Consider the following 26130-nt stretch of genomic DNA (forward strand, 5'->3'; position numbering starts at 1 on the left):
CATTTAAACGCCTTAGCACAACTTCAGCTCTTCGTATGTCGCGCAGAAAATTCTTCAACATGTCCCACACATCTGTGGTTCTGATGGTCAAGCTTAATGTTGCCCTTGCATCGCTGCACAATCTCCGAGCGATTCCCCTTTCTCTTTCCCTTTGTGTCTTTAGCTTTCAAGCGGCATCCTAGGCCGAGTGAAACTTCTTCCCTGCTGTTGATGTAGCGTGTCTTTCGTTGCGCGATTAGTTTCAGCATTCTCCTCACCGTGTACGGAGTAGCTCCCAGGTCCCATCGAGGGCGATCGTTGGAGGTGAGGATACTCTGTCGCCGCTGTCTTGTCTGTCCCTCGCGTTGGTCGTATTTGGACAGCACCACCGTGGCTCCGCCAATTGGAACAGTCCTTTATCCGCATAGTTGAATTCATTCTTCTAAAAGGCGGAAGGTAGGATGACTTCGAGTCTTGAGAACGTTACCGAGATCTGGTCCACCTTGTGGACACTGTTACCGCCGCCTTCAGTTTGGTTGGTACCCGTTCCGCCAGCTTGGTGGCCCCGACTTTTTCCTTCCCGGGTTTCCAGGCACCATTAGATGATGAAGAAAGGAGTCCGAAGCCGCCATACAGAAAGAAAATCTCTATTTACATCAGACTGAATTGCTTAATCTCCTACAAACATGGCGTCCGAACGCTGCTCGCCTTCCTTTTCTTCCTTTCTGTTAAACCCTGCATCGTCGTCTTCTTTATGTTCATTCTTGCCCCAATGTCCCGCTCAAAAATGCAACAAGGCGCTCTCGTTGCCTGACTGCCATATGTTGCTTACGACCGCATGCGTGCAGATGCAGTCGTCTGAGGTATCATACAACCGTTCTTCTCCCTCTCCCCTTACCGTCACGTGGTCGACATCCATCGCGGGCAACGGTTTTCGGGATAGTTTTACTCGGGAACCGTAGTTTCTTTTGCGTTGATTTTGGTTTCCTAAAACGTGCTTTTTTTTGCAGGAAAACGCGTTACCTCCTCGTCTGCTAGAGCTGTGTGCTTGCCAGTGGTTTGTTGAGAAGCATAGGAAAATTATAGGGGAGAACTTTGTCCTATTTGACACTAGCATTTCGAAAGCTTTTTTTTTTTTTTTTAAACTTGCTTTTGTGCAGGAAACCGCGTTACCTTCTCGTCTGCTAGAGCTGTGTGCTTGTCAGTGGTTTGTTGAGAGGCATAGGAAAATTATAGGGGAGAACTTTGTCCTCTCTGACACTAGCATTTCGAAAGCTTTTTTTTAAAAAACGCACTAGAGATTTGGTCACAATCGACTGAACGAGACAAAGTTTTAAGTGCGTATCCTACCGTGACTGATTTTCCTAATGAAAATAGAACGTCACGTGCACGTGACGGCATTAAGCCCAGTGCCTCGTGCATGGAAAGGCCCTAAAATGTGTTGACAACTTCGCTACATTTCTGTGCAACGCATGGGATGAAAGAAAACAAATGACAAAGGCAGGGCACGCAGGCGGCGCTGAAAATAAGGTTTTAGAAGTACCCCATATATAAATCTCCGCAAAAAATACAAACAGCCATCTCACCAGCTCACCGATAACGCAAAGCTTAATACGAGGCACCCGTCAGTGATGTCCCGTTTCTCACGAGACACTCGCGGCAGGGCTCGATCTTGTAAAGAGCCATAATTCCCGCATGGTTTCTGTCAAAAAAAAAAAAAAGCAAATGAACTCTGTCAAAACCCGCCAAGCTGCAGTGCATGTGTTTCGATACGTATATTCCTGTAAAACTGCTGTCCAAGAGCGTAGGAACAAGTGTCTTCAATTTCAAAGAAACAAAACAACAGCGCACGACATTTAAAAAACGCCCACTGCATCGTGGGCATGACAAGGCTAAATGTACTGAACGCTAAAGCCAATGACTGTTATAACGAGCCGTCCAGAGCGGGAAATTTAGCAGATAGCGTGCGAGGGGTTACAATCAACCTAGGAAGCATCACAGTTTAATAACTAAAATTTTATAATGCAGGTGCGCGCTTGTAGCGGTGTTGAAAAAAAAAGTTGAAAACAAAAACGCAGCTGCCTGGATTTCGAACAATGTCCCTCTGGAATTTTTACGGAAAGGCCGGTAAGAAGCAACACAACTGCTGTCTGTCAGTTCAATCACAGTGCACGTGTTGCTGTTGCACCGAACGAGTGGCCGCAAGTACGCACGCTCTTGGAAGTAAGGATGGTTTCACCCCATCTGTTCTCGGTCCAACAAGGCCACTTGCGCCTCGCTGTGGGTCCTACGCCATTGCAATTCGATGGAGACAGCTATCTCTTCACATCCTGCGCCATTGTATATGGCAATCGCGACTTTTAACATTTGTATTTAAATCCTTTTATGCGAATGTGCTTGTGATAGTTTCGAAGGAGTGCAGTGTACATCGGAAACACCTGTCATTTTCAGATTCCTTTAACGACCAGGATGAAAGCTGTTTTTCTTCTCACCGGCATGGCGTTGGCTGCGACTGCGCATACATTTCCGAAGAGGCCACACATCATCTTCATTCTTGCGGACGATCTGGTGAGTGTATTATGCCATGCGAATATGCTTGGAATTTCTGCTGTGCAAAGCAAGTACGTGGGCCTTTGATATCGTGTGCGCGATGGAGCTACGTGCATGACGTACGTTATAACAATTAAAGCTCAGACGACATTGAGGATAACCAGGACATTGATATTAGTCCTCCACACACCCACGAGGGCACCCCGTGCTACCCGCGGGCCACAGGAAACAGATCAGTTTTCTCACAAAATCTGTGCCGGGACAGTGTTCCGGAAAATATTACTAGGGCAATGGTACCCCAGGTTATCGGGCAGGTGAGCCCCTTCGCCTAGAACCCAGCTAGGGTGAACGAAAACTGCAAGGTGGATTCCGCCCTCTAATGGTCCCATAAAATACCTTCCAATAATAAATGGAGCAGCCTCACAGAGTGGAGAAAGTTTCTCCACCTTCAGGTGGCGAAGCTTTGGAATACGTGCTATGTTTAAATGGGCGTCCATTGAAACTGATTTGGATAGCGTTGGGATAGCGAGGGATAGCGTGCGAGCCTTCTTGGGTTTAAGTCACTGGTTCTGTGGCGTTCCAATCTGTATTGTAGAAACAGTGCAGCCAATATTTATTTATTTATTTATTTCAATACCTTCAATGCCCAGATGGCGTTACAGAAGGGAGGGGTTAAGTTTACAAAACAATTGTACACGGGAAGATTAGTCAGGTTACACTACAAATGCGGTTTACATATAGAAAATTATAATGTTTCCAGAAATTATACAAAGATAATAGCGATATACAGGCTCAAACAATGTATTAAATACAAAGCGAGCATATGAACTAATGCAATTCAATTAAAAACCACTTATCAAATAAAATCAGCGTATGAGACCAAAATACAAGCAGAAGAAAATACAAAACGAACATACGAACACACGATAAATAAACCTATCTACCAAAAAGAAATCAGTATAAAAGATAGGGAGACCGAATACATGTTCGATAAATATACAATGGACGCGTGTAAACAACAACAAGAAAAAAAAAGTTTAGTGGGAACGAAAGTAGCGTTAGGCGGCCGTTCGAAATGCGCGCGCATCGGTGATTGTGGCGATTGAGGTGAGCAAGTAGTTTCATTGTTATGATGTTTTAGGGATGAAGGAATCAAAAAATAGATTTGTATTGCAATGTGGAACTTTCACGTTGTAGGGAGGATCACTGCGTGGTGATATATATGGTGGACTACTTACCAGTTCGTTTTTTTTTAAATCAGGTTAGAGTGGTAGATCATGTGAAATAGATTCATTCGAGCTGCTTTTCTGCGCAAAGAAAGATTGGGTAGATTAAGGGTGAGTGTCACAGATGTTACACTTGACATGCGAGAGTAGTTGGCCAAGATAAAACGTGCGCTGCGGTTTTGAATTGATTCTAAAGCGTTAGTGAGATAACCGAATCCAGGGTCCCATAGTGCGCAGGCATATTCTAGCTTTGGACGAATTAGTGTTTTGTAAAGATATATCAATTTCAATATACCCATCGAATCCTTTTTAAAGGACACCTTTCTCTAGCAGCCAACGGCTGAACTTTACAGTGCGCCCCAATAAACTCACAACCAAGCTCAATAAAGGAAATCACTTGCGCCCCCAGGAATCGAACCTAAACACGAATAGAAAAACGGAGGGAGAGCCCGTGTTCGTAGCGACTTAGAAACGCCCGCAAGAGAAGATGGGGAGACAGACGCTGTACTACCGGTCGACCCCCTGCGCTCATTCAAAGCCCCTGTGGAGTGGAAACCGCACAAAATATGATAACGACGTCCGCGAATAATGCGAATGATGCACGTCGACTGCGATGGTCTGTGTTCTGCTAATACAAGCAATGGAATTTCACACGCTTGATTTTCACGCTCTAGATCTCACCGAATACAGCCAAATCTGACATAGGGTGGCTTCATGGGAACACACTTGTCCTAACTGGTGATGGATCACACCGCGCCCGTGATCATTGTCGGGGACTTTAATATGAATGTCTCAAAAGCGAAAAACAAGTGGTTTATCTGGTTCGCATCGGGAGAGTTTAAAGTTATGTCCTTCACCAGTACAAGTCAACCAACCACCATTCATACGTCATGCATGGATTTAACATTAGGAACGAATGTTTCTACTGTGAAACCTGAAAATATCAGTGTGTATTACACTGATAAAACAGTCATGAATTCCGTTGCGAAGTAATAAAGGCTGTGGTGAATTACATTTCACTAGTCTCTAGTCTCACTCTTTGTAGAGCCACGTGTGGCAATTCAAGTGACGTCGCATAGGCAATTGCTGCGGTCGCCGTTTACCGCTATCGTTTTCCAACCACAATCAGAGGGTTAATTGCGCGCATTTTTGTTCTTATTTTGTTCCTGTCAAGCATGCATGATTTGCCGAGTTTGGTAAATTGATCTGTTAGCGTTTATACCCCATCGCGCAATGAACTCGCTGCCCAGAAAAAAAGCAAAAAGTAAACGTCACGGACACTGAATCTGGTGGCATTCCTGAACAAGCAGTAAGCGAGCGCCACTGAAGACCGAATTTTCTTCATAATGCTAGCCAATGCTTGCTTAAAGCATGGTGACCGGGAATGGCGAAGAGTGTTGGCTGGAGCACTGCTACGCTTCAGCCAGCGATAATGGGAGCGTCAGAACTTCGGAAAGGGTCAGCCGGAGGTGCCGATGAATTCTTGATATCTGAGGTGCATCTATTTATCAATAGCGCTGACATGCAGTTTCTCCCAGGTTAGCCACCGCACCGAGGCGCCATTTTATTTTCAAAAGATACCGAAATCTTTCCAGTTAGAAAAACACGTTTAATTGTTCTTTAGTTTAGAAAAAAATTACGCCCATCTTCCGCGAGGGAACCCTGTTGGGATGCGACGCATCGGGGGGTTCAATTGGTGTTTCCATTGGGTTGATTCTCTAAACCGCATGAAACGTGTTGTGAACGTATATGATGCATTTCCACCACATGCGGGTGTTCTATACGCGGAGGATGGCCGTAATTGCTTCCATCACGTCTTCATCGGAAGAATCAAGTCAACCATGAAGTCATCAAGTACAAAGTCACGCGGAGTCGAACGAGAGCGAGCGCTTTACTGAACAGCCGCAGCGCGATACTCGCTTTATATTCACAGCGCTTGAAGGAGAGGAGACAACGGAGGAGAGTCGCGCATGCGCGCACTTGCGCACACCGCACGCGCCGGAGCAGTTGTTAACGCAGTGAAGCGCGCGCAAAAATAAGCGCAGCAACTGTTGTTATGATAATGAGCCGGAGTGAGAGTGTTGCACAAAGCTGTCGGAGTGGTCGGAGAGAAGAACGGAGGAGGGATGCGGACGGACGGCGCGACGACGACGCAGGAGGGACATGCCTCAGAGCAAGAGATGCGTCGCATCTAAAAACCTGCTGACAACGTGGCTGAGATGCGCGAGCTAAAAGCACGCTTCAAGAACTGATAGCGAAGACATTGGAATTGTACAAACCTGCGTTTTATTGATTATGTAGGTTGAAAAAAGGAGAACAGCATGTGGGTGTGCGGTAGGGAGAGAGGAGGTTGAGGCACGTGGCAAGGGCGGCCGCAGACGACCGTCTTTCGACGGTATCTGTAGGGAAGCAAGCACATACCACGTGAATTAATGCTTTAGTACACAACTGATAGTATACGAGAACGGGTACACAGCGGTGTTCGCAGTTGTTTTCAGCAACGTACACGAGGGCACGGCCAGAAAACGGCAAACTGCACGGAGTCCGGCACCGACCTAATTGTAGCTAGGTCCCCGCTGCGCGATCGCGCGAAAGTGAAACTTCGTCCCTTAATGAAGCATAGGACGCAGTAGACTACATGCTAATGAGAGGCAGTTAGGGCTAACCTCTCGGTAATACCTCCTATATTCTGATATGAACGACCGCACTAGTAGTTAAGAGTGAGAGTCTATTTTGTTATTGCGATTCCTTCGAAATCTTCATGTCGGGGTTCCAATTTTCTAATTTCTCTCAAACTATTTCTATGCGGAAAAAAAGGGGCAGGTTCAGGAGCAATCTCTAAACAATGCAGGCAACAGTTTGGCGACTACGATCATGCATGATCATGCAGGACAACGATGCGAAGGTCTGATAAATTTACGCATGGATATAGATGCGTGGGGAAGGGTGAGATAGGGGACTGTATCAGATCTATACACTTCACAACGAAAAACAGCGCGGAAACAGAGAAGAGGAAGACAAAAAATCTCGGAAAAGTACGACGTAAAGGTGAATAAAACAGTGAAAGAGGCACAATCATGTAACTACCTGAATATTACACAAAAATAGCTAATTGGCCGATTTTTCACACATAAGGGTCCCAATAACGTTGACAGAGATAAAAGGTCCAACGTAATTTTAAAAAAAACAACAAGAAGAAAAGATAGAACAATTATAAAGGTGAACTTACGAAACCAACATTTAGATCTCGTACATCGTTTAGCCCAAAACGCAGACAAAAACAAGAAAACTAGAAGAAGTACGGAAACAGGAATAAAAATATCTTTTTCAGTTAATGCACTTAATCAGTACAGTGGAACCCCGTTCATACGTTTTCACCGGTCTAGGAAAGCAAAACGTACCAACCAGGAACACGCAGCAGTGAGGAATTCTTCGTAAATAAACGAAAACACCACAGCTTTGACTTGCCCCCATGTATTTCTGCAAAGTTGGCTTTAGAACCTCAAAAAAACTCAAGAATGTAGGATGGACGCTTCTTGCGATCGCTGGAAAACACCACAGGTGGCAATGAAAGGTCCCTTGCGATGTCGACTCTCTTCCGCACTGGCTGCTTGTCTACTGCGTTCAGTACGTTAAGCTCTTCCTGAAGGGAAAGGGCTTCCTGTTTTCGCGACGCCGTTAAGCACGACGAAGTTCGCGGTTGCAAGTTCAACGGTGTTGTCAAAGCTTGAAGCTCATGATGACGACAAAAGCACGTGCTATTCTTGCGGTGGTGCTTTATGGCAAACACGCACTCCCGGCATTCCGAACTAAAACTTCCGTTGTAAGCGCAGTGATGGTTGTGATAGCATAGAGTAATATGGGGACATCTAGTAGTGACGAATCGTCCCCGCGTGCGGCTTCATGCAGTCAGTCGCTGCTGAGCACGAGGTCGCGGGTTCGATTCCCGGCCGCGGCGGCCGCTTTGCTGATGGAGGCGAAAAGCAAAAACGCCCGTGTGTACGAGATTTAGGCGCACGTAAAGATCCCCAGGTGGTCAAAATTAATCAGGAGCCTTCCACTACGGCGCGCCTCATCGCCTGCGTTGCGTCGGCGCGTTAAACCCTACAATCAATCAATCAATTCATGCAGTCAGTGCCGTAGCCACGCCCGGCCAAGGCTCGTGAAACGTCAAAATGGCGGTACGCGCACGTTGTCCGTACGGCTTAGGAGTGTCAGACAGCGAGCAATAATCCGGGAACGTACTCTGAGCCACGATGAACCAGTGATGATTTTAATAGATGGGACTCTATGCGAGTTGCGCCGGCACTAGACAAACGCAACGTAGCAGCGGGGAAAACGCAGCACTGAGGAACGTAAGAGCGGTGTTCTACTGTATATCGATGCAAGTGTAACTGACGAATAGAACCGAAAAAAAAACTCCAGAAGAATACAATGACTCCACGTATTGGACAACTCATTGCTGAATCTGGCTGTAAAAAACGTACTATGATGACAAGCGGCGAAAGAATGGTACACGTCAGTTGGCAGATCTGTGAATTTCTGCATACTTTTTTTTGACACGGCAAATTTTACGGTGATATCAAGCTTGATCAGCTACTGCAAGAGTATACTACCCCTCCTAGCGATCATAACGAAATTCTTGTGTCCTTTTTGAACTCAGGGCCGTGGTGACACCAGCGTGTACGGTTCACCTCAGATCCCGACGCCGAACATTGATGCCCTTGCCTGCACCGGAGTTGTGCTCAACAATTACTACGTGCAGCCAGTCTGTGCGCCTTCAAGGGGTTGTCTTATGACAGGCCTGTACGCCATTCACACAGGTAAAATACCTTTTCTTGATCCTATAGACGATAATGCAAGCCATGAGACCAGTGGAAAATCATAAGACAAGCCATCGCCTTTGAAGTGGCACTGAACGTAGCATTTCAGATTCATTCCTCTTTGGAATGCCCACAAAGAGAGAGAGAGAGACAGCCTTTAATAGAAAAGGATGACCACTGGTCACGATGGGGGAAAGGAATGGGGAGGGAGGGTAAGAGAAAAAAAAAACAAATAAATGCTGGTTGTTCTCAGTAGACTCAATAACTGGGCCAGTTCTTAGAACCTGCAATTCATGGGCCAGTTCATGGTGATCGCAATAGGGTTAGAGCACATACACCAGTTCGTTCGGGGGAGGACCCGCTCAAACAACCCGTGCCAGACCGCTTTTAAATGAATAAACCGCTATTTCATATAATAGTTGTGCATCAGTTTGTTGTGGATCGGGATGGGGTTGGGGAGATTTAAATGTACGGTGCGTGGCGAAAGCTGGGCACCACCAAACTAGGTGTGCGAGGTCTGATGGAGTGGTGGCACGGCAGTAAGGACATCGAGGGGGCAGCTGAGGGGTGTACCACTTGCGAAGTGTTTCAGGTGTGTATGCTGAATTTGCAATATATTTGTTAATAAAAATTTCGCCTGAGCGGGGAATAGGAGGTAGGCGGCTGAGGTAGCCAGCTGGAGTTAGGGCTTTTAGACGTGTGCGTCGGTCCTTCTTGTGCTGATGAATACGCATCGCTGGGGAGGGAGAGGGGGACCGCGACGGCCTTACCCCAGGCACCAGTGGAGGATAAGAGGGGGAACTCTCCTGAGCGGCCACATGAGCCGCCTGGTTGCCTGAAGAAAATGGTTCGTGGCCAGGTACCCAGTCGACGCGGATGTTGGTGTTGTTCCGTTTGAGGAGTTGAATTTGAAACAGAATTTCGTGGACGACAGGGTGGGTCGAATCATACGATCGCAAAGCTGTGAGGGCCTCGTACGAATCTGTGAGTATGCGTATGGAGGGCGGTAGAGGTGGGTCACAGTCAAAAGCGATAGCTGACACTGCGTTGTTAATAGCGTACAGCTCCGCATCGAGGCTGGAAAGTTCTTTGCCAAGTATGGTAGTGTACCCTGAGAGAACCGGTGCCTCAGGGCATGTCCAAGCAAGGCCCGCGCCGTACTGGTTTACGCTTGCGTCCGTGAAAATGTCCACTTCGTTCTGAAGGCGATCCCTTTCGAGGCGTCGGATTCGTCGCTGTCGCAATAGAGTATTAGCACGCTCTATAGGTCTGCTGTGCGTAGAAGTATCAATTGCTGGTCGCTGCCAGGGTGCTATGGGGACTGGGTAATCTGACAATACTGGTGGTCTTCTGGCGTCCCACGCCAGAAGACCAAAGACCGTGAAGAAGACCGTGAAGAAGAAGACCGTGGGCATCCCACGCCTTAGTAGCGTGGGATGCCCACAAAGAACGCTTACGAACAGAGTGAGATATTTGCTTGAAAACAGTTATCATCATCAAGATATTTTTACCCTTAAAGGCCCTTTAAACGGGAGGGAAACCACAAAATTCACTGCTGATGGACGAGGATAAATGTGAATCAGGTTCATAATAAAATCATACCAGCGGAGGCAAACAGATATATACATGAAAGGATATATGATATATATATATATATATACCTGAATCATAACTCGAAATACAAATACAGGGGGTACCTGTATATTTCTATGTCACAAAAGCTGTTGCGAGCTTGGTAAGATCAATCTCACAGAAGCTACAAAGATACCATGGACAGTTATCCTTTAAAAATAAAATATTGTACAAATATTTCTTACCGTTTTTGGACAACCGGTATATTTTTTTAAATATGGTTGTGTTTATATGCGCGAATGGAGCCTCTTGAGTTCTGCGGCACTCTCGTGGCGGCTGAGCAGCGCAGCCGTGGCCACGTATTAGATGTGGAATGATGTTGGTGGTAGCTGGTAAATTTAAGCGGGAGTCGAAATGTGAAGTAAGAGTACCGAGAATATCTGCAATACAATTTGGTATTCACCTGGTAAATGTGTAGGAATATATTTCTAAAATTCCTAAATATACTTGACCTATCTGTGTCACAGGTTTAAATATTTACTCGTAACTGGTGGTTGTTGCTGAGTACTTGAAACGAAATGTCGCCAGAAGGAATGCCATTATCTTTAGAATACCATCTTAACAGGCAAACCTTGTTTTTACGTGGCGGAATAGTTACTAAAATATTTATTACTGAACAGTGAAGATTGCTCAACAAATACCAGACAGACATAGGTGCACGACAAACGTCTTTTGGAAACAAAAGTCTGCTTACGGGATTTTAAGGCGAAAGCTTTGCAATGCTTATTAAGAACTATCACATCACTATTATATTTGCGTCACTACCTCCGCTATCGGACTTTTAAAGGGAAAGCTTTCTTATTGGGACCTATGCCGCCCTGTCGAAAAACTAATGCATTTCCCCACAGACCGGTTGGTCGACGGAGGAGCTCCGATAAAATCACTACACACGGCGCGTGACTGCAACCGTGCTTCCGTTCTGTCAAAACAGTTGCTTAAAAATCGGGAATAAGGAGTGGTTACAGACAGGACAATAAACACATCAATCATGAAGGAGGCGCACGATATTGCACCTGTGTCTAATAAACAACTTTTCGATGCATATTTACATCGTTCGTAGATGCCTTTACTTAGTACTCGAAAAATCGTCGCATGGGTTCGTTCTTCGTTTGCTATTTGTGTCTTTGAAAGTTTGACGACCTCTTGGACGCACCTTCGGGGAAATTTTGTAACGCACTTTAAGCATTCGCGCTTGTCTGGACTGTCTTAAGGAAGGGATGGTAAATTTTCTTTTTTCAGGGCGAATTGCCTCCGGCTTCTTTCCTGCGACATCTTGTTTGCGTTTCTTTCTCCGCATTGCGTATCACCGCAAATTACGTCATGAAGCAGACCGGCACACTCCAAAGCTTCCCTTAAATTCGGGGGTTCGGTGAATGGTATGCATGCGATCTAGTCACGTGCCATTACTTTTGGGTGTCGCGCGGCATGCCCTATTCTAGAACTTGTATGTTTCCAAATTCCATAGTGACATTGTTAAACCCGACAAGCAGTAATTCATTTACCCCGTCATCAGCTGCAACTTCCGTCTCGGGAGCTATGCAGGAGAACTTCGCGTGGCTAAGGCACTTTAATGACACACAAGCTGTTGCCATCCCTCGTTTAACATTGAAATTTGAAACCAGGTAAGCAAAATTGCATTCTGGTTCATCGGGGACAACACTCACGCGCATGCTGCAGCGATCTAAACCTGTCAACCACGCGGTACGGAGCATGTCTCAATTTTTTATTTGCCGAATATGTAGCTAATCACTGCAGAACGCATCACTTTGCACCACAGCGCAAACAAAGCCATTATCACAACCGTTACTCCATAGCAATCCCGCGTTGCATGTTTCCTTTAGCAGGTGTAGTGATTTTCAACAGTTTCCCTGGACATCCACATCCGCAGGGATGGAATGGTGAATAAATTGCTTGGCTGGGTATTAACGTTCTTCTTGCTGGAAGACATAAAAAAATCCAATTGACGGCAATCACAAGTCGAGCATTTTTCGAGTCGGATCTACGCCTAGCGAGCGATCAACTCGCATGCGAGTGCACATGTTTCCAGGATTATTTTAACGATACAACAGATTTAAAGTATTCCTTTCGCAGCCAGCTTACTAATCTGGTGGTTATTCTTCTTTTAAAAGGTTTACAGCACAATACTATAACAGCCGGACAAGCGGCTGGGCTGCCTCTAGACCTGAAAATTCTACCTGAACACCTCAAGGACTTGGGATACGAAACGCACATCGTCGGAAAAGTAAGTGCTCTTAGGAAAATGTGTAAGATGGGCGAGGCACCACTGAATCCAAAAAGGAAAATGTTTTACATGCGCTACTTTGGTCACCAGTTATCACGCGTACAAACAGGCACGAAGGCGCTATGTAAAAATAGACAAATAATGAACATCGTGTTAGGCATTGGTTCAAGCATCCTTTAGGAAGAAATTGTAAAACCGGTTCTTTCGGTAAGTCTGCGAACTTTTATCAGGACCAGTTGCTTTGTTTCCTTGGCACTTCGGTGCGAAAACTTGTATTTATGATTGCATTATTCGTGTTACAGTAGAGGAATTGCCGTAGTTAACCAAATTGTTTTGCTTTGTGTGTGGCTGTGATAACAGTAGGGTGTTCAGGTTGCCGCCTTATGCTTAGGGCTTGACCCCGGCCGACGGGCTTATCATACTTTATCGATATATTTCATGTAATCTTTTCAGTCACGTATAAAAAAAGGAAAATAAAATCCCTGAATTCGTCGCCTGTATTCCGTACCCACTTTTATTCTGTGCATTTCGCTTTATTTTTGTCGAATACCTTGAAATAAAAGTTGCGTTTCTATAGTAAGAAATGGCCGAGGGTATGAAAGTGGACAAAATATCAAAGTTAGTCTTCAATGACACGTTTAATTGTTGCGGACACGGTCCAAGCAGCATGATGAGAACTATATTTGCACCGCTGGGTTGCAACCCATTTTGTGCAGAGGCAGTCATTTTAAGGCTTGAGCATTTTCGGTTAAGAAACGTTGGGCTGGATTACAGAGAGCTCTTGAATTTAGTGATGAAGTAGCAGTTTCCGACCATACTTAGCTGCACCTCCTCTACACAGCCCATAATTACCCCCCTAAATGTCTTTTGTTTGTTAATAGGGTAAAAAGGTGGCACTCAGCAACTTGACCAGGCCCTACATCCTTCACAGAGGTAGGATAACAGCGGGGTGGAAACAAACTAACCAATACATAGACACAGTTTGTGGGTGTCAATCAAAAGTTTTAGCACAGATATACAATATGTTCCGTAGTTCAGAAATAGCGCATCAATCAGTGCACATAACGACGTGAAGAGCAGTAGTCATTAAAGATAAAATATATGCAACAAACCGTACAGAAACCCAAGAAACTAATCGCAAACAATTTATACAGCATATATGTAGTACAAGAGTAAATATCAAAACAAATTAATACAAGGCCATTGAAAAACTTCGGAAGGGCATACCCAATCATCTGCAAGGTGTAGTTTGTTCGTGGCTGAGAAACGTGCCGATGTTCAGACAGTCTAGTTGCATACGGTGGCTGAGTAAAGTGGATTGATTTGATTAATTTGTACTGGATTATTTGTAGTGAAATAATTTATTAATGCATTACTTGTTCCACATTCCGAATTTAAATTCCGTCGGTTAACGCGCAAAAACAGTCCGTTTGTTGTTACCGCGATCCCTTTCGACCCCTCTGTGGCAATTTCTGCATCTTCTGGTCCACTGTTGCTTCGCATTTACGGCGTATTTATTTCTGCAGCATGCAAAGTTACTTTTATCTTTCCCGGTACCCGTGCAGTTTCTCCGAAAAGGGAATACTTTAGGCAAGTAATTTGAACAACTTTAAACAATAAAACACTTGAAGATAATGGGAGTCATTTCTGAATGTTTTCAATATTTACGGAAATATTTTTTGTTACTAATATTTTGAGTAGCAGCCCCTCCTCTAACTCTGTGTATAAGTCATCTTGCACTTCATCTTCTTCTCACTGCTATTATAATCATCATTCCGAGGGTCCGTGCTCTGGGCTGCCACTCGGAATAAACGCCCTTTGTGTATCGTCTCCGAGGCGTCTGCCGTCTGCCTTTGAAGCGCCCCTCAATATTTATTGGAAACACTGAATTTCTAATTACTATAAATCCCTCCGAATATTTGCCTTCACCAGTGCTCTATTTAAAATTGCTTAAAATGACGTCGTATGAGCTAAATAATTGGAAATACATTGACGCAATTTGGAATTATTGTGCATTTTTAATATGTTGACTACTTAGAACAAATCAATATACTGGAAACATTAGCCAATGCTTAGAATTTACTGGGAACACTTTAAAATAAAAAGTAGTCAAAGAAAATAGTCTTCGACACGGCAAAAAGCACGTCAATCCAATTTTCTGAAATGCAGTGCAACTTCTTATGCCATATTTACAGAATAAAAATACAAAATGTGGCAAATAACTTACAACTGTTGGGCTGTGTCGCACCCCTCAAATACGAGTCAGTGATACATGGCTCGGCAACACATCCCGAATAGCCGCGTAGTTTTACGTGAGTGCGGATTACATAAAATACGGGTATATGTAGGTAGGTGGTTCGGCTGAAAAGGAAAGGAACTGCACTGGGGAAATTATTGAGCCCATCTGGGGGCTCACCTGCATACAACCCAGTGCGGGGGAGAGGGGCTGGAGGGGGATGAAAGAGTAGAGAGGAGAAAGGGGGTGATGGAAGAGATAGGTAAGCTGGCGAAAGAAAAGCGCGGAGCCTCTACGTATAGCTAAGCGAAGCAGCAGCGATGGCGCGGACGGGTGCAAGCACTCCAGCAATAAGCAAGATTTTATACACACGTCTAATCACGGCTAGTAGTAAGGCGAGAATATACCCAGCATTTTGTCATATGCCATTGCGTTGCGGCACAGGTTTTCACGTCGTCATGGAGCGCACAAGACAAAATTTCTATACGTATACTTACGTGATAAAGACCGTTTCATTCATAAGGGTGCCCAAGGCACATCAAGGGCATTGAGAAAGAAGCGGTTCCCGTTATGGGAATCGAACCTGCGTCCCTCGCGTTATGAAGCCGACGTCTGTCTGTCTTATTGTGGCATTCCGATCCGCTCGAAGGGATTAGAATTTCCGGCTTTCAGTTTGACACAGATTGCATTTTAACCGTCTATCTTCTAAGATAGGGGCTTTGGTTTTTCTTTTTATATGGGGTAAGACGCAACCTTCGGCTCTTGGACACGAGCTATGCCCTCGGTACGATTTTCCGCAAGCTACTGGGCAGGCCGAGCAAATAAATGTTGCTAAGATTGAAAATTCTTGGCGCTCATAAAATGCTCAAACATTGTCAGAGTGGTTCCTCTTAAGCTGTGTTCGTCTTCCCCGCTTTCCGTATGCGACACATCACGCCACCCTAATGACTCAATGAGGTCAGATGAGGTATACATTAAAGGGCCCCAGAGCCTCCATATTTTGACACGAGTGGTTTTATTGCCGCTGACTAGATCTCCTCCAAGCGGGGCGTTTGTGTACGGTAGTGTACCGACTTCAAAGTAGCTTGGGGCATAGCACTTCTAAGGAAGACATGGAGGCTCCTGGCGGTACTTATTAAATGGCATTAGGTATTTTCTATTTGGATGATATTGCTTATACTACACATAACAGGAGCCTTTTGAAGCCCACCCTATGTGCACAGTAGAAAGTGAAGTTATGAACGTAAGCTAGATAGGCTATTTTAAAATTATTTCCACAGAAGTAGCAGGAAACAGCAGTTTGAGCGTCAGAATGGTTTGCACGCTAGGATGCATCGGCCCACAGTCTTATTGAAGACTGGGTAGCGACCTCTTCACATCAGAATCTACTTGTCTTTTGCTGGCTTGACCAACCCGCAATCCGCGACATCGTGCGATCTTCGTTTTTTGAAATAACAGTGCCCCGTGCTAATGGTTTGGTAATATTTGTTGGGAAAAGGGTTTCCCCAGCTGCGTATTCCTGTATTAGTGAGATCGATTTTGAGGATACTTCATGTATAATAACGTACTGCAGAAATGCGGAGGTACATGCTGAATAAGGTCCTACGTATGGTCTTCTTACTTGTATATTAGACCACTCAGACTCGTGAAAATTTATTTCCAGCCATGCAGTGAACTGGGTTGAGTGTGGTGGTGGGTATAGCGTCCTCAACAAAGCGTACGCAAATATACGTACCCCTGGCAGGCATATTGGCTGCGGCATGGGGTATACACCCGCCTGGCGTCTCCATTGGTTGCGCGCCTCATCTGGATGCGGAGGCAGGTGTCCCGCAACCTTACCTTAGGCATCAAGTCAAACTTTGAGGCTTAACCTGGTTAACCACCAGCCTCCGCGTAATTCTTTTAACCGTGAGAATATTTCACTGTAAACGCTTTTTGCTGTTATACGTTCCCTTACGTTAAAACAACGCATTCTCTTCGCAAATAAAGGTGGTTGCCTATATTTCAGCTCAGTTAAGGGTGGTGTAAGACATTACAGTGCGTTCAGTTAACGTTTAGGCGTTGCACCGGAACTACCCGAATATCTCGTCGGAATATAGCCGAACATCACCCCAGACCCTGTCATCTATAACCGATAATAGGCAGACTGATATTCAGAGAGGCGCGAGTGCCGTGCAGACACAGCTACCCTACAACATATCGTATGGGCATTCCCACAGAACCCTCACCCACGTAATGGACTATTAAACATCCGGACTAAAGGGCAGCGGGAGGCCGTCTTGCTCAGCTGTCACACTGACTTACAGCAACAACTCGACCAACTGGCGGAAGAGGCCTCTAGGGCCCGCAGACTCATGGCTACCGTCTAACGGGGAAGGCCTGGTGAATTGCTCCATCTCGCCCCCTTCCCTCTACCTGTTAGGGCTCAAATGACGTTCTTTCTCTCTCTCTCTCTCTCTCTCTCTCTCTCTGTCTCTCTCTCTCTCAAACTTTCCCTGTTTAAGCATTGTCAGTTCGCTACGTCAATTTCTAATCACATTCTCGCCCGCCCCCGCCTCCTTGAAATACCACATACCGACCCGGTTATATTGTGCAAGGATTACAGCTGCGTCAGAGGCTCACAGCCAATTCAGAAATTCCTGTCGTCCGCGCAAAATTGTTCCTCGAATCCATACCAAAGGCTTTATAGGCATCTGCATGTCGTCGACGCACTTCGAAGTTGCAGTCACGCGGAAGCAGCCATCAACAATCAGATTACCTGGGGCAGTGTGTTCTGTTTGGTAGCAAATTTTGGTTAAATAAGCTTATTAGAGGGCTAGTTTAATCAATTTGCGGGCGGAGCTTGAGTTAGTGAGTTTCCTCATAGAGGGGTGATCAAGGTGTAATTTTAACACGAAAGTGTTTTATGACGGGGTACACAAACCTCATTGACGTCATATCCGTCACGGAAATGACACCACCAGAAAGTTTCATTGACGCGGAGGGGCTAGGATTCGACACCACGATCAGTCTGGCCGTAACGGGAGGTGTGAGACGCGCTGCCAACTAGGCCATGAAGTCGCGCGCGTATGGCTGTACGAACGCGCCTGATGTCCTTCCCTCTCAGTTGTCCATTTAGATCGTGCTACCCTCTAGGAGAGGCGACGCGAAGTAGTGCGTCATGAGGCTAATGAGCGCCGATAGTCGGCGCCTTGGCAGAGCAGCGTATAGCAGCTCAAGCTGCCGTGTTTATCCCCCCGCCGAGCTCTGCGAACCGAGCTACGAGCTTTGGCTTTCGTGTTTCACAAGCTGAGCTCGTCGCAAAGCAAGCATCTATCATACACGCCACAGAGCAGGGCCAATGTTGTCGTACCTTTGCCGAAGCGACCTGCAGCAGGTGTCGCTCGCCAAGCACACCCACGAGACTGCTTCCGACCAATCAAGCTTCTTTTGCTGTAGCGGAGCGTGACGTAACCAAACGATTCGCTGACGACTCGGTCGGTATCCTTCGCACGCTTTGCGAGTGCCTGGGGTTTAAATCAGATTTACGCAATTCTCCAGTGCATGTAATCCGGCGTCTAATGTTGATCCATCTAACGGTGCCATACCGACGAAGTATGAATAGCGATGTGTAATTTCATATCGATGCACAATTAACATTCGACTGCTGCTCTGAAAACACATTTCACTTTTGTGTTTTACCGATTCCTATGAAAGAAAGATCAACCACATTTTTTCAGCACTTTTTTGTTCTCGCATCTGTCATTGTTCTACAAGTGTTCACTTCTACGCAGCCTATTTTCGTCGAATGAATTTTCTACCCAAGGGTAACATGAGTTCTTATCTTCCAAAAGGCGCCTTGAACGAACCATTGGGTGCCTTGGAGCATTTGACCTGCTAATGGTAATTCACTGCAGTGCATACATTTAAGCTAAAGCCAATCATAATACGGCCGTGCTGTGAAAAAGACTGAAGCATAGACCTCTTTTGATTGTAATTCAGTTTACTAAATTTTCGAGCTCTCTCAAATACTCTTGAGTGGATATGCACAAAGCTGCAACTTCGTATACCCTCTTCGGTAGGAAAGATGTAGTAAGACACTTTGATTACTTTTGCAGGGTAACAGTGTAACACTACCGTCTCCAGCTATGTCCACTCAAGACAGTCTTATGAATGTATTAGCATTGAAGCAAAACACGAGGCTCTACAGTAAACATGTTATGACACGGCGAATAAGGAAAGCACGCATGGTTTGTTTTTGGCTGCGACACCGAGTTTGTGTGCATACCTTCGCGTGTTTTTTTAAAACAATACGACAGTCGCAAAAAGATGTTTTAGAATACTTCGCGGTCACGCCACACAGCCACTTTTCATCAGATTTAAGGAAACATCTAGGTCTTCCGTATTTTGGCCAATATGGAGATATTGCAAAGTCAGATTTGCTGCCTCTATTTATTCATTATTTTAAACGGATGCAAAATATGAAAGGAATGCAGGGAAAGCTATAGAAATGAAATTTCAGCGCCTCCTTCCCATCCTCATGGTTGTAATAAGTCACACCTCGCTTCTCTCTCGCATTTTATTCCCTCGAATATTCTGTGCTGAGGTTTGGGACGAAATAATTATGTCTATTTCTACGCTTCTTCACTAAATATGTGACCTGTGTTCTTGTGATACGCGGCCTTTTTTATCATTTGCTTGCATTCGAAATACACGTTACCGCCGAACAGGCATACCGAAGAAAGGTGAACGGGGTTGGCGCTTCCTGTATTTATGTTTTTTGTTTGCTTTGGCGCAAATTGATTTTTTCTAGCGCGGGCCATTACAGAATAAGGCACACAAGACAAGGTGCTGCACATTTTAGTGACAGCTGCAAGCGTTCATGCGTGAAATAATTTTCGCCGTTTTTACGTTGTTTTTAGTGGAACCTTGGGTATTCCACTTTAAACCAGACACCAACATATCGTGGTTTCGACACCTTTTATGGACAATACAACGGACCTGTAGATTACTACACCTACGTGCTCAATTTCGTAAGTACGCGCTATAGATTCGACGCCACACAGAAATGCATGCGATGTATATGCAGAATAGAATTGCCCAACGCACCCAGAAAATGTTCGCTGTAAATCATTGCTTTACTAACTAAAGTCATACAAAAATCTTGTGCAAATATTTCACCAGGGTTTGTCACTATGAACAGGAGGCAGCGGCGTTTGTTTACGCCCTCTTGTAAAACAAAATTTGTTAAGTTGCCCAGTGCATATAACAACCACCGTACCGCATTTACCCAAAATGGCTAATCTTAATAAATCTCTGTCCTATTTTAATAGCTCATTTATGCTTTCTTCCTTGTGGGCTGCTCAACAAGCTTTGTGTCAACCTATTTTGACCTCCCAAATTGTGTAACATACTCAATTGTACGTGCCTGCAAAACAGTGAATATAGAAACAGAGTCAGCACTGTTTCTCGAGATGTTTTGAAACCTGTGCATTCCGTTTTGCTGCAATGTAAGAGAATTAAGAAGGCAGGAGGAAGTGTTATACACGCCATGCTGGTGTAATAATTAATGGGATGGTTCTGCTTTTCACCACATTTTCACACAAAAGGACAATGAAAATTTCTTTTCAACAGCGTGCAGGCATTATTCAAATGTTTATAAGTAAATTAGGCATTCATGGGAAGACTGTGTTCTGAAATTACATAACTAATTATGCTAACCACCGCGCGAAATATATGGGAATGTCACAGGTTCAATTACAACCTGTGCAATATATTCCTCTCACGAATACGCGCATTGTCAGCTTGGAGCTTCTGTACGATTTGAGCCCAACACTTCTAGTTTCAACTAGACAGAAGTATTCTGTAAACAACATAAGTTAACGTTTGCGGTACCTCCGCAGCAAACGTCGGAAGGCTCAGCGCTCAGGTGCAAAAGGATTTGCAACACTCGAATGGACGCGAACGTAGCAGTCACGGGGTGGTGATTGCACAAAACGGGTGTGATTATGAGGGCAATTAAACAACTTGCACACATATGCACTTTTGTTGCCCGTACTGTAACTGGGCAGTCGGAAAAACTCCAAAGAAACTCAAACGATTTGTTATGAGAAAACGGTTTATGCCTGAAAACAATGTTAGGCTCCGGCTAGTATGTGGGATGTAACGTGCGCAAATTTGAGCGAGTGCATGCCTTGTATGGTGCGGAATAGTTAGAACAGTGCTCTACGACTGCGTGTACTATAAAGCTGGACATCAAACTTTGAACGGGATAGCTCATCCCAGGTCCCAGGCGTAGAATGTGCCCGTCACATTTTATGGTGGAAACTACATGTACCTACCTCTTCCAAAGCCGGGACAAATAAAGCCATATTCCTACTGCCTTCTACAGTATTCTTTAAAGACGCATAGGAGCTTTGTAGGTCGTGCGACAACTTTTACTTTAGGTAGGTGGCCACACTTTGTTGAAGTGCTATTGCTATGATTTGCAAAAATCTTGTTTATTGGAATACCGTAATTTGTCCGAGGCGCGTGTAGTGAGCTCTCAAGGTATCGATATCCTCCCAGGAAGGGTAATCTCCTGCAGGGTTTTAAGAGCGCGGAAGGGTGGGGCTGCAGAGCTTCAACTTGAAGTGAAAAATTGGGTACTGGTAATGATCAAGACAAATGATGATCGACCAATTATAATGGGTTTCTTTTGGGCATCGTGGCAGATTAATAGATAATTTGTACTCCGTCAACTGGGTTCCGCAATCGTCATGTGCAGCGTCCGAAATGCAAGGCACTTCTTTAATATTAATGCACATAGCCAGACCGCATGTCTTTGCGTACTTTGGCCAGAAATATCTTGCTGAACAACACCTAAAACTCGCCCGCTGTCCATCGAGACGTTCCTCTCTCGTGCGCCTGGTAGCAGTGGTGCTTAATTATGAATGCATTTGCTTACTTCCCTCTTAAACAGATAGTTTTCCTGAAAATAATATAACGTCGGAGGGAGGTTTTTAGATAGTTCAGCGGAAATAGGACAGGAGGTATCGCATGTGCAGCGTGGAGTCAGCGGCCGAGGATAACCCGTTACACTGCGTCTGTTTGCCAGTACATTTGGGTGCGTAAAATGCTCCCGGGTGCATTCCTCTTTTAAGGCTACAGCGTTAGTAGGCTCGGGGGGCGATTTTCCGTAGGTGCAAGCTCTAGCTAGCCACCGTGGTCTCAGACGGCCTCACTAAGCGCCCACGGAAGCTTTACTTTCCCACCAACCGGAAAGATGACTCGACCAGAATCGACAACTCTCCTGAAGCTTGCACCAGGAGCAGCGACCCCTGGAGTTTGAAAAGGAGGGGGGACTGCTATTGCGACGAAATGGGGACACAGGACCTAAACTGGCATCGCGCCTGCGATGTGAAATTCTGCACCAGCAACCTGTGATCTCGCTGTTGGGTCTGCTGTTCAGTCGCCGCTAATGAAAAAAGCGGTGGGCACGCAGGGCCCAACTTCAAACTGGCTCACATGTGGTGGCTGCTTCAAAGCACCAATTCATGAAACGGCATTATCAAACGCTGTGGGAAACATATGAAAAGAGCAGCCTTTCCGCGTTAGTACCTAACGATCATTTTCAAAACATGGATTTCTTTGGGTTGACCTTCTATGCTTCGAGAGGCTTAGTGGGGAATGCACCAGCTTCGATCCAAAGCTATCCTTCGCGGGCTGAGCAACGTCATCATATCTGGCGTCTTGCAAGTAAATATGTTTTGTAACGAAAGACAGATGCCTTTGGGTGTTTTTATTTACTACTTTGAGACATGTCTCTATGCAGTTGCTCTAGGTGGTGCTAGATCTAAAATTCGGAATAGGTGTTTCGTAGGGTAAGTCGAAAACACCAAACCTTGTTATTTTGGTAAGGGGTAATGACCGAATAAGGTGCGCACCGTCTAACAATTATTGAACTGTAGTTGGTTGCAACTGTACATGTGAAGTGTAGGCACCACGCTGGACCAACTGCTATTTATTTCAGTTTGTTTGCTCTGTCTTTCTGAATGTAACTCATCAAAGCGATTTATCGGCAACCATAACTGCTAAATACGGAGCTTAAACATTTATTTAGGTGATTACGTGGGTTTTGATCGTGGTGCCCGAGCGAAAACAGCTTTCAAGAGAAAACATTCAGCCGACAAAAAAACGCTCGGTGACAGAGCAAGCACACTAGGACAGCGACACAAAATAAAGATACCATGCACTTCTTCAAGATCTCAAAGAAATGCGTATTTAAGCACAGAATAACCTTAAAAACATGCAGCAACGATTAAAAATGCCCATAAAGCCTAAAACTAAAAGCTACAAAACAGCAAATTAAGGAAACTGCACAAAGTGAAAATTTAGACACCAAATATAACAACGTAACACCAATTGAAATAAAATGAGAGAAAACACAGAAATTGAAATCAAAGGGATAGTAATAAGACGCCAGTGAAGTAGAAAGGGATGCCAAAATTCAAACAGGTCACGTTGCATACGCGGAATGTAACTGCTGCGCATGTGCTATTGCTTTACCTAAAATCTGCTGTAAAAATACGCCGTCCGTGTGAATATTACACATGATGCCTGAGAGGTTGCCCACCAAAGAACAAATAAATGTACAGAAATTCAGACCAGCACCATTTCATATTCGAGGGGAGGCCATCTGGTGTGTTTAAGCCGGCCTACAGTGCCTTGTACGCCGTATTTAAGTCTAAAAACACGATGAAGCGAGCATAAGGCTTCGCTTGATTCAAACAGTTGACATTTTACATCCCCAAGTAATGTTTTTTTGGTGGGCCACGACAATACAATTACTCACGAATTCGTAAGTAGTGGATTCTTTCGTGGTATGACATTTCCGTACTGACGCTTTCTGGGGTAACTTCGCCAGAATTTGTTGCTAGTATGCAGGGTATCGAACCAGAAACGGAGCAACCGAATACCGACCGAACCGAACCGGCGTTTCTGCCGGAACTGAACTAGAACCCGAACCATTATTTTTTGAGGCCGCTGAACCCGAACCGGAACTGAACCGCAAAAAATAAATAACGTTTACCGATTCACGACAAACGGTTCGACCACCCACTGTTGATAATGAGCAGTCGATCGCATTCGGGATTTTCTTTTTCACGTAAGATGAACTACGTAACCTTTTACGCAGGATTGTATGCTGTAACTTCCGTTGATGAGAGTAACGGTTCAGGGTAACGATGTAACACCCGCTGTTGGCACATTTCTGCGTGGATAAAAATGTTTCCAAACGGAGAGAAACCAGCCCCAATACCACAGGCGTGAGTTGCAGTTACTGTGGGCTTCCTTGATAAGCCATTTCTTTATACTATTTAAAAAAAAGCAGACGAGACTACTGCAAGTAGCAACTTGGTTAAACCGAAACATTAAAAGTGCTGCAAAGAAGAGACTACACGGTGCTGATGCTTAACAAATAATAAAAGTTGTTGCACTAGACATATCGGCTTTTCGCGTAATAAACTAAAAAAGAACCGCTTTGTTAAGAAAATCCTTACCACAATTTTCTCCTATCCAGAACGGCCACGAAGGTATTGATTTTTTTGACGGCTTGCAACCGGTATTAAACGGCGATGGCGAGTACCTTACGGAGTTATTGGAAGAACGAGCTGAATATATTATTGCCAACAGAAACAAGTCACAGGTGAGAAAACAATCCAGTTATTCTTTGTTCCTTTTTCAAAACACAATATGCCGTTCTCTCTCCCCCCCCCCCATCATCCAAATCTGTAATTACATACCGCTCTAATTCTGGTTCAACTTCATTGAAGTGTGCAGCCATTTGCTCGCTCTAGATTTAAATGCAAAGTTTTCCTTTTGGAGAACAGTCTCGCAAATAGAGCAGTGGTGACAATGGGAATAGTGCCTCTTGTAGTCGTGTTTACAGGCTTCAAACGCACAGTACGTCACGAAAATCACAAAAATGTGTTGAGACCTCAGATTCGTACTTTTTCACAAATTAGGAGATAATAATAAACTTAAACAAATCTTTATTATTCTTCTGAGTTGCTCTCATTTCTCTCGCATTTATCGTCACTGCTGCTTCCGGTTAAACTGTTCGCAATAGTCTTAGAAGTAAAGCCACGATTGGATTTGCCAGAAAGAATCTACACTGCTACACTTACGCTACACTAATAATGCCAGGAACATAAGTCCTCGCGAAGATGAGCTGCTCAGAGGGATTGAACACAGACGTCTTTGAATTGACTCCAGGGGTTTCCCCAGGCATCGAATCAAGGGGGGGTGTCTCAATGGCTCTGGGGGGGGGGGTTCATAATATAGAAAAGCTGTTTTTTATCCCACTAGTTAAATAATAGACGTCCGTTAACCAAACGCTCATCCCCGTGACGTACGTTTTTCATTTTCTATATATATATATATACACCTGAGAGGCGGTGCTTTCTATTCAATCTAAGAAAAAAACAAATTTAGAGAAATTCATTTTTTACCATAAAAGGTCCGTATTCAGTCTTTTTTTTTTAATTTCTCACCATTTTTCAACGTATAAGGACATTTTCGAACTTGTTACCAGGGCCAGTGACGAAATTTGAGTTCTTGAAACAATGTTTAGGTAGTACACGAATTATGCAGCACTTATAAATCAGGCCCCGATTGTACGCTCCCAATTTATTAAAACGCCAGGATTAGCTTCCGTAGCGCTTCGCCTCGCCAAATTGCCCATTTTAAATGTACATGCTGAAAGAGCTTCTGCAAAGATTACGGTTGTAAACAAAGAACGGCATCGAATCAATGAAGAAAAGTAAATTATATGTGTGTTTATGTGCGGGAGGAAAAGGTCCATACAAGGACTGACAAGAGTGAAATTTGGGGGGGGTGTCCAGAAAAACTAGGGGGGGTCTACACACCCCCTAGGGGGGGTGTAGGGAAATCACTGATTGACTCTTCATACAATTTTTTCACAAGAGTTGTCATCCCAGTTTGAACTGCCTTTTCTTTTCAATGACACATTGCTGGTTCTTTTGGGTTACTACTTCGGCGTACGAAAAGAATAGTCGGGACCCAGTATGGAAGAAAGTCAAAGCCTCTTTCCGAAGAGAAAGATGGTTAAAACACGAAGATTTCTCCCCTGCAACCTCAGCCAAAGTCAAAGTACAAAATCCGAAGTGCTTCGAGCGGTTCGGAATGGCGTTAGGAAAGAAAACAGTGTCGAAATGGCGCAATCGGATAGACGTCAGATGCATAACGCAAGGGACCCAGATTCGATTCCGACCACGGAAAACGGTCTTTTAGAAGTTCAGTATGTTCGGTTTCGTGAAGTGCGTTTTGGCGTAACGATGGACGACACCAGTTAGCAATGGAAAGTTTCGCTTAAAAAGTCTAAAAACATTGCTGGCGCTGCGCGTGACGATGACAAATAATTATACAAACGAGTGAAGCGCCCACAACTAACAGATTTTTTAA

General features: G+C 44.8%; 1 protein-coding gene across 1 annotated transcript in view; it reads left to right on the plus strand.

Annotated features, from left to right (window-relative positions):
• Nucleotides 1-2475: 2475 nt before the first annotated feature.
• Nucleotides 2476-26130, plus strand: part of LOC144175619 (arylsulfatase I-like) — a 41935-nt gene continuing 18280 nt past the window's right edge. Inside the window, exons 1-5 of the mRNA XM_077704673.1 lie at nucleotides 2476-2547; nucleotides 8419-8578; nucleotides 12340-12452; nucleotides 19590-19700; nucleotides 24227-24352. Of these exons, the coding sequence (XP_077560799.1) occupies nucleotides 2476-2547; nucleotides 8419-8578; nucleotides 12340-12452; nucleotides 19590-19700; nucleotides 24227-24352 (582 nt within the window). The remainder of the gene's footprint in view (nucleotides 2548-8418; nucleotides 8579-12339; nucleotides 12453-19589; nucleotides 19701-24226; nucleotides 24353-26130) is intronic.

The sequence above is a fragment of the Haemaphysalis longicornis genome, unplaced genomic scaffold, assembly GCF_048455015.1.
Source record: "Haemaphysalis longicornis isolate Haplotype H1 unplaced genomic scaffold, Haemaphysalis longicornis Haplotype H1 scaffold_3, whole genome shotgun sequence".
Taxonomy (NCBI): Eukaryota; Metazoa; Arthropoda; class Arachnida; order Ixodida; family Ixodidae; genus Haemaphysalis; species Haemaphysalis longicornis.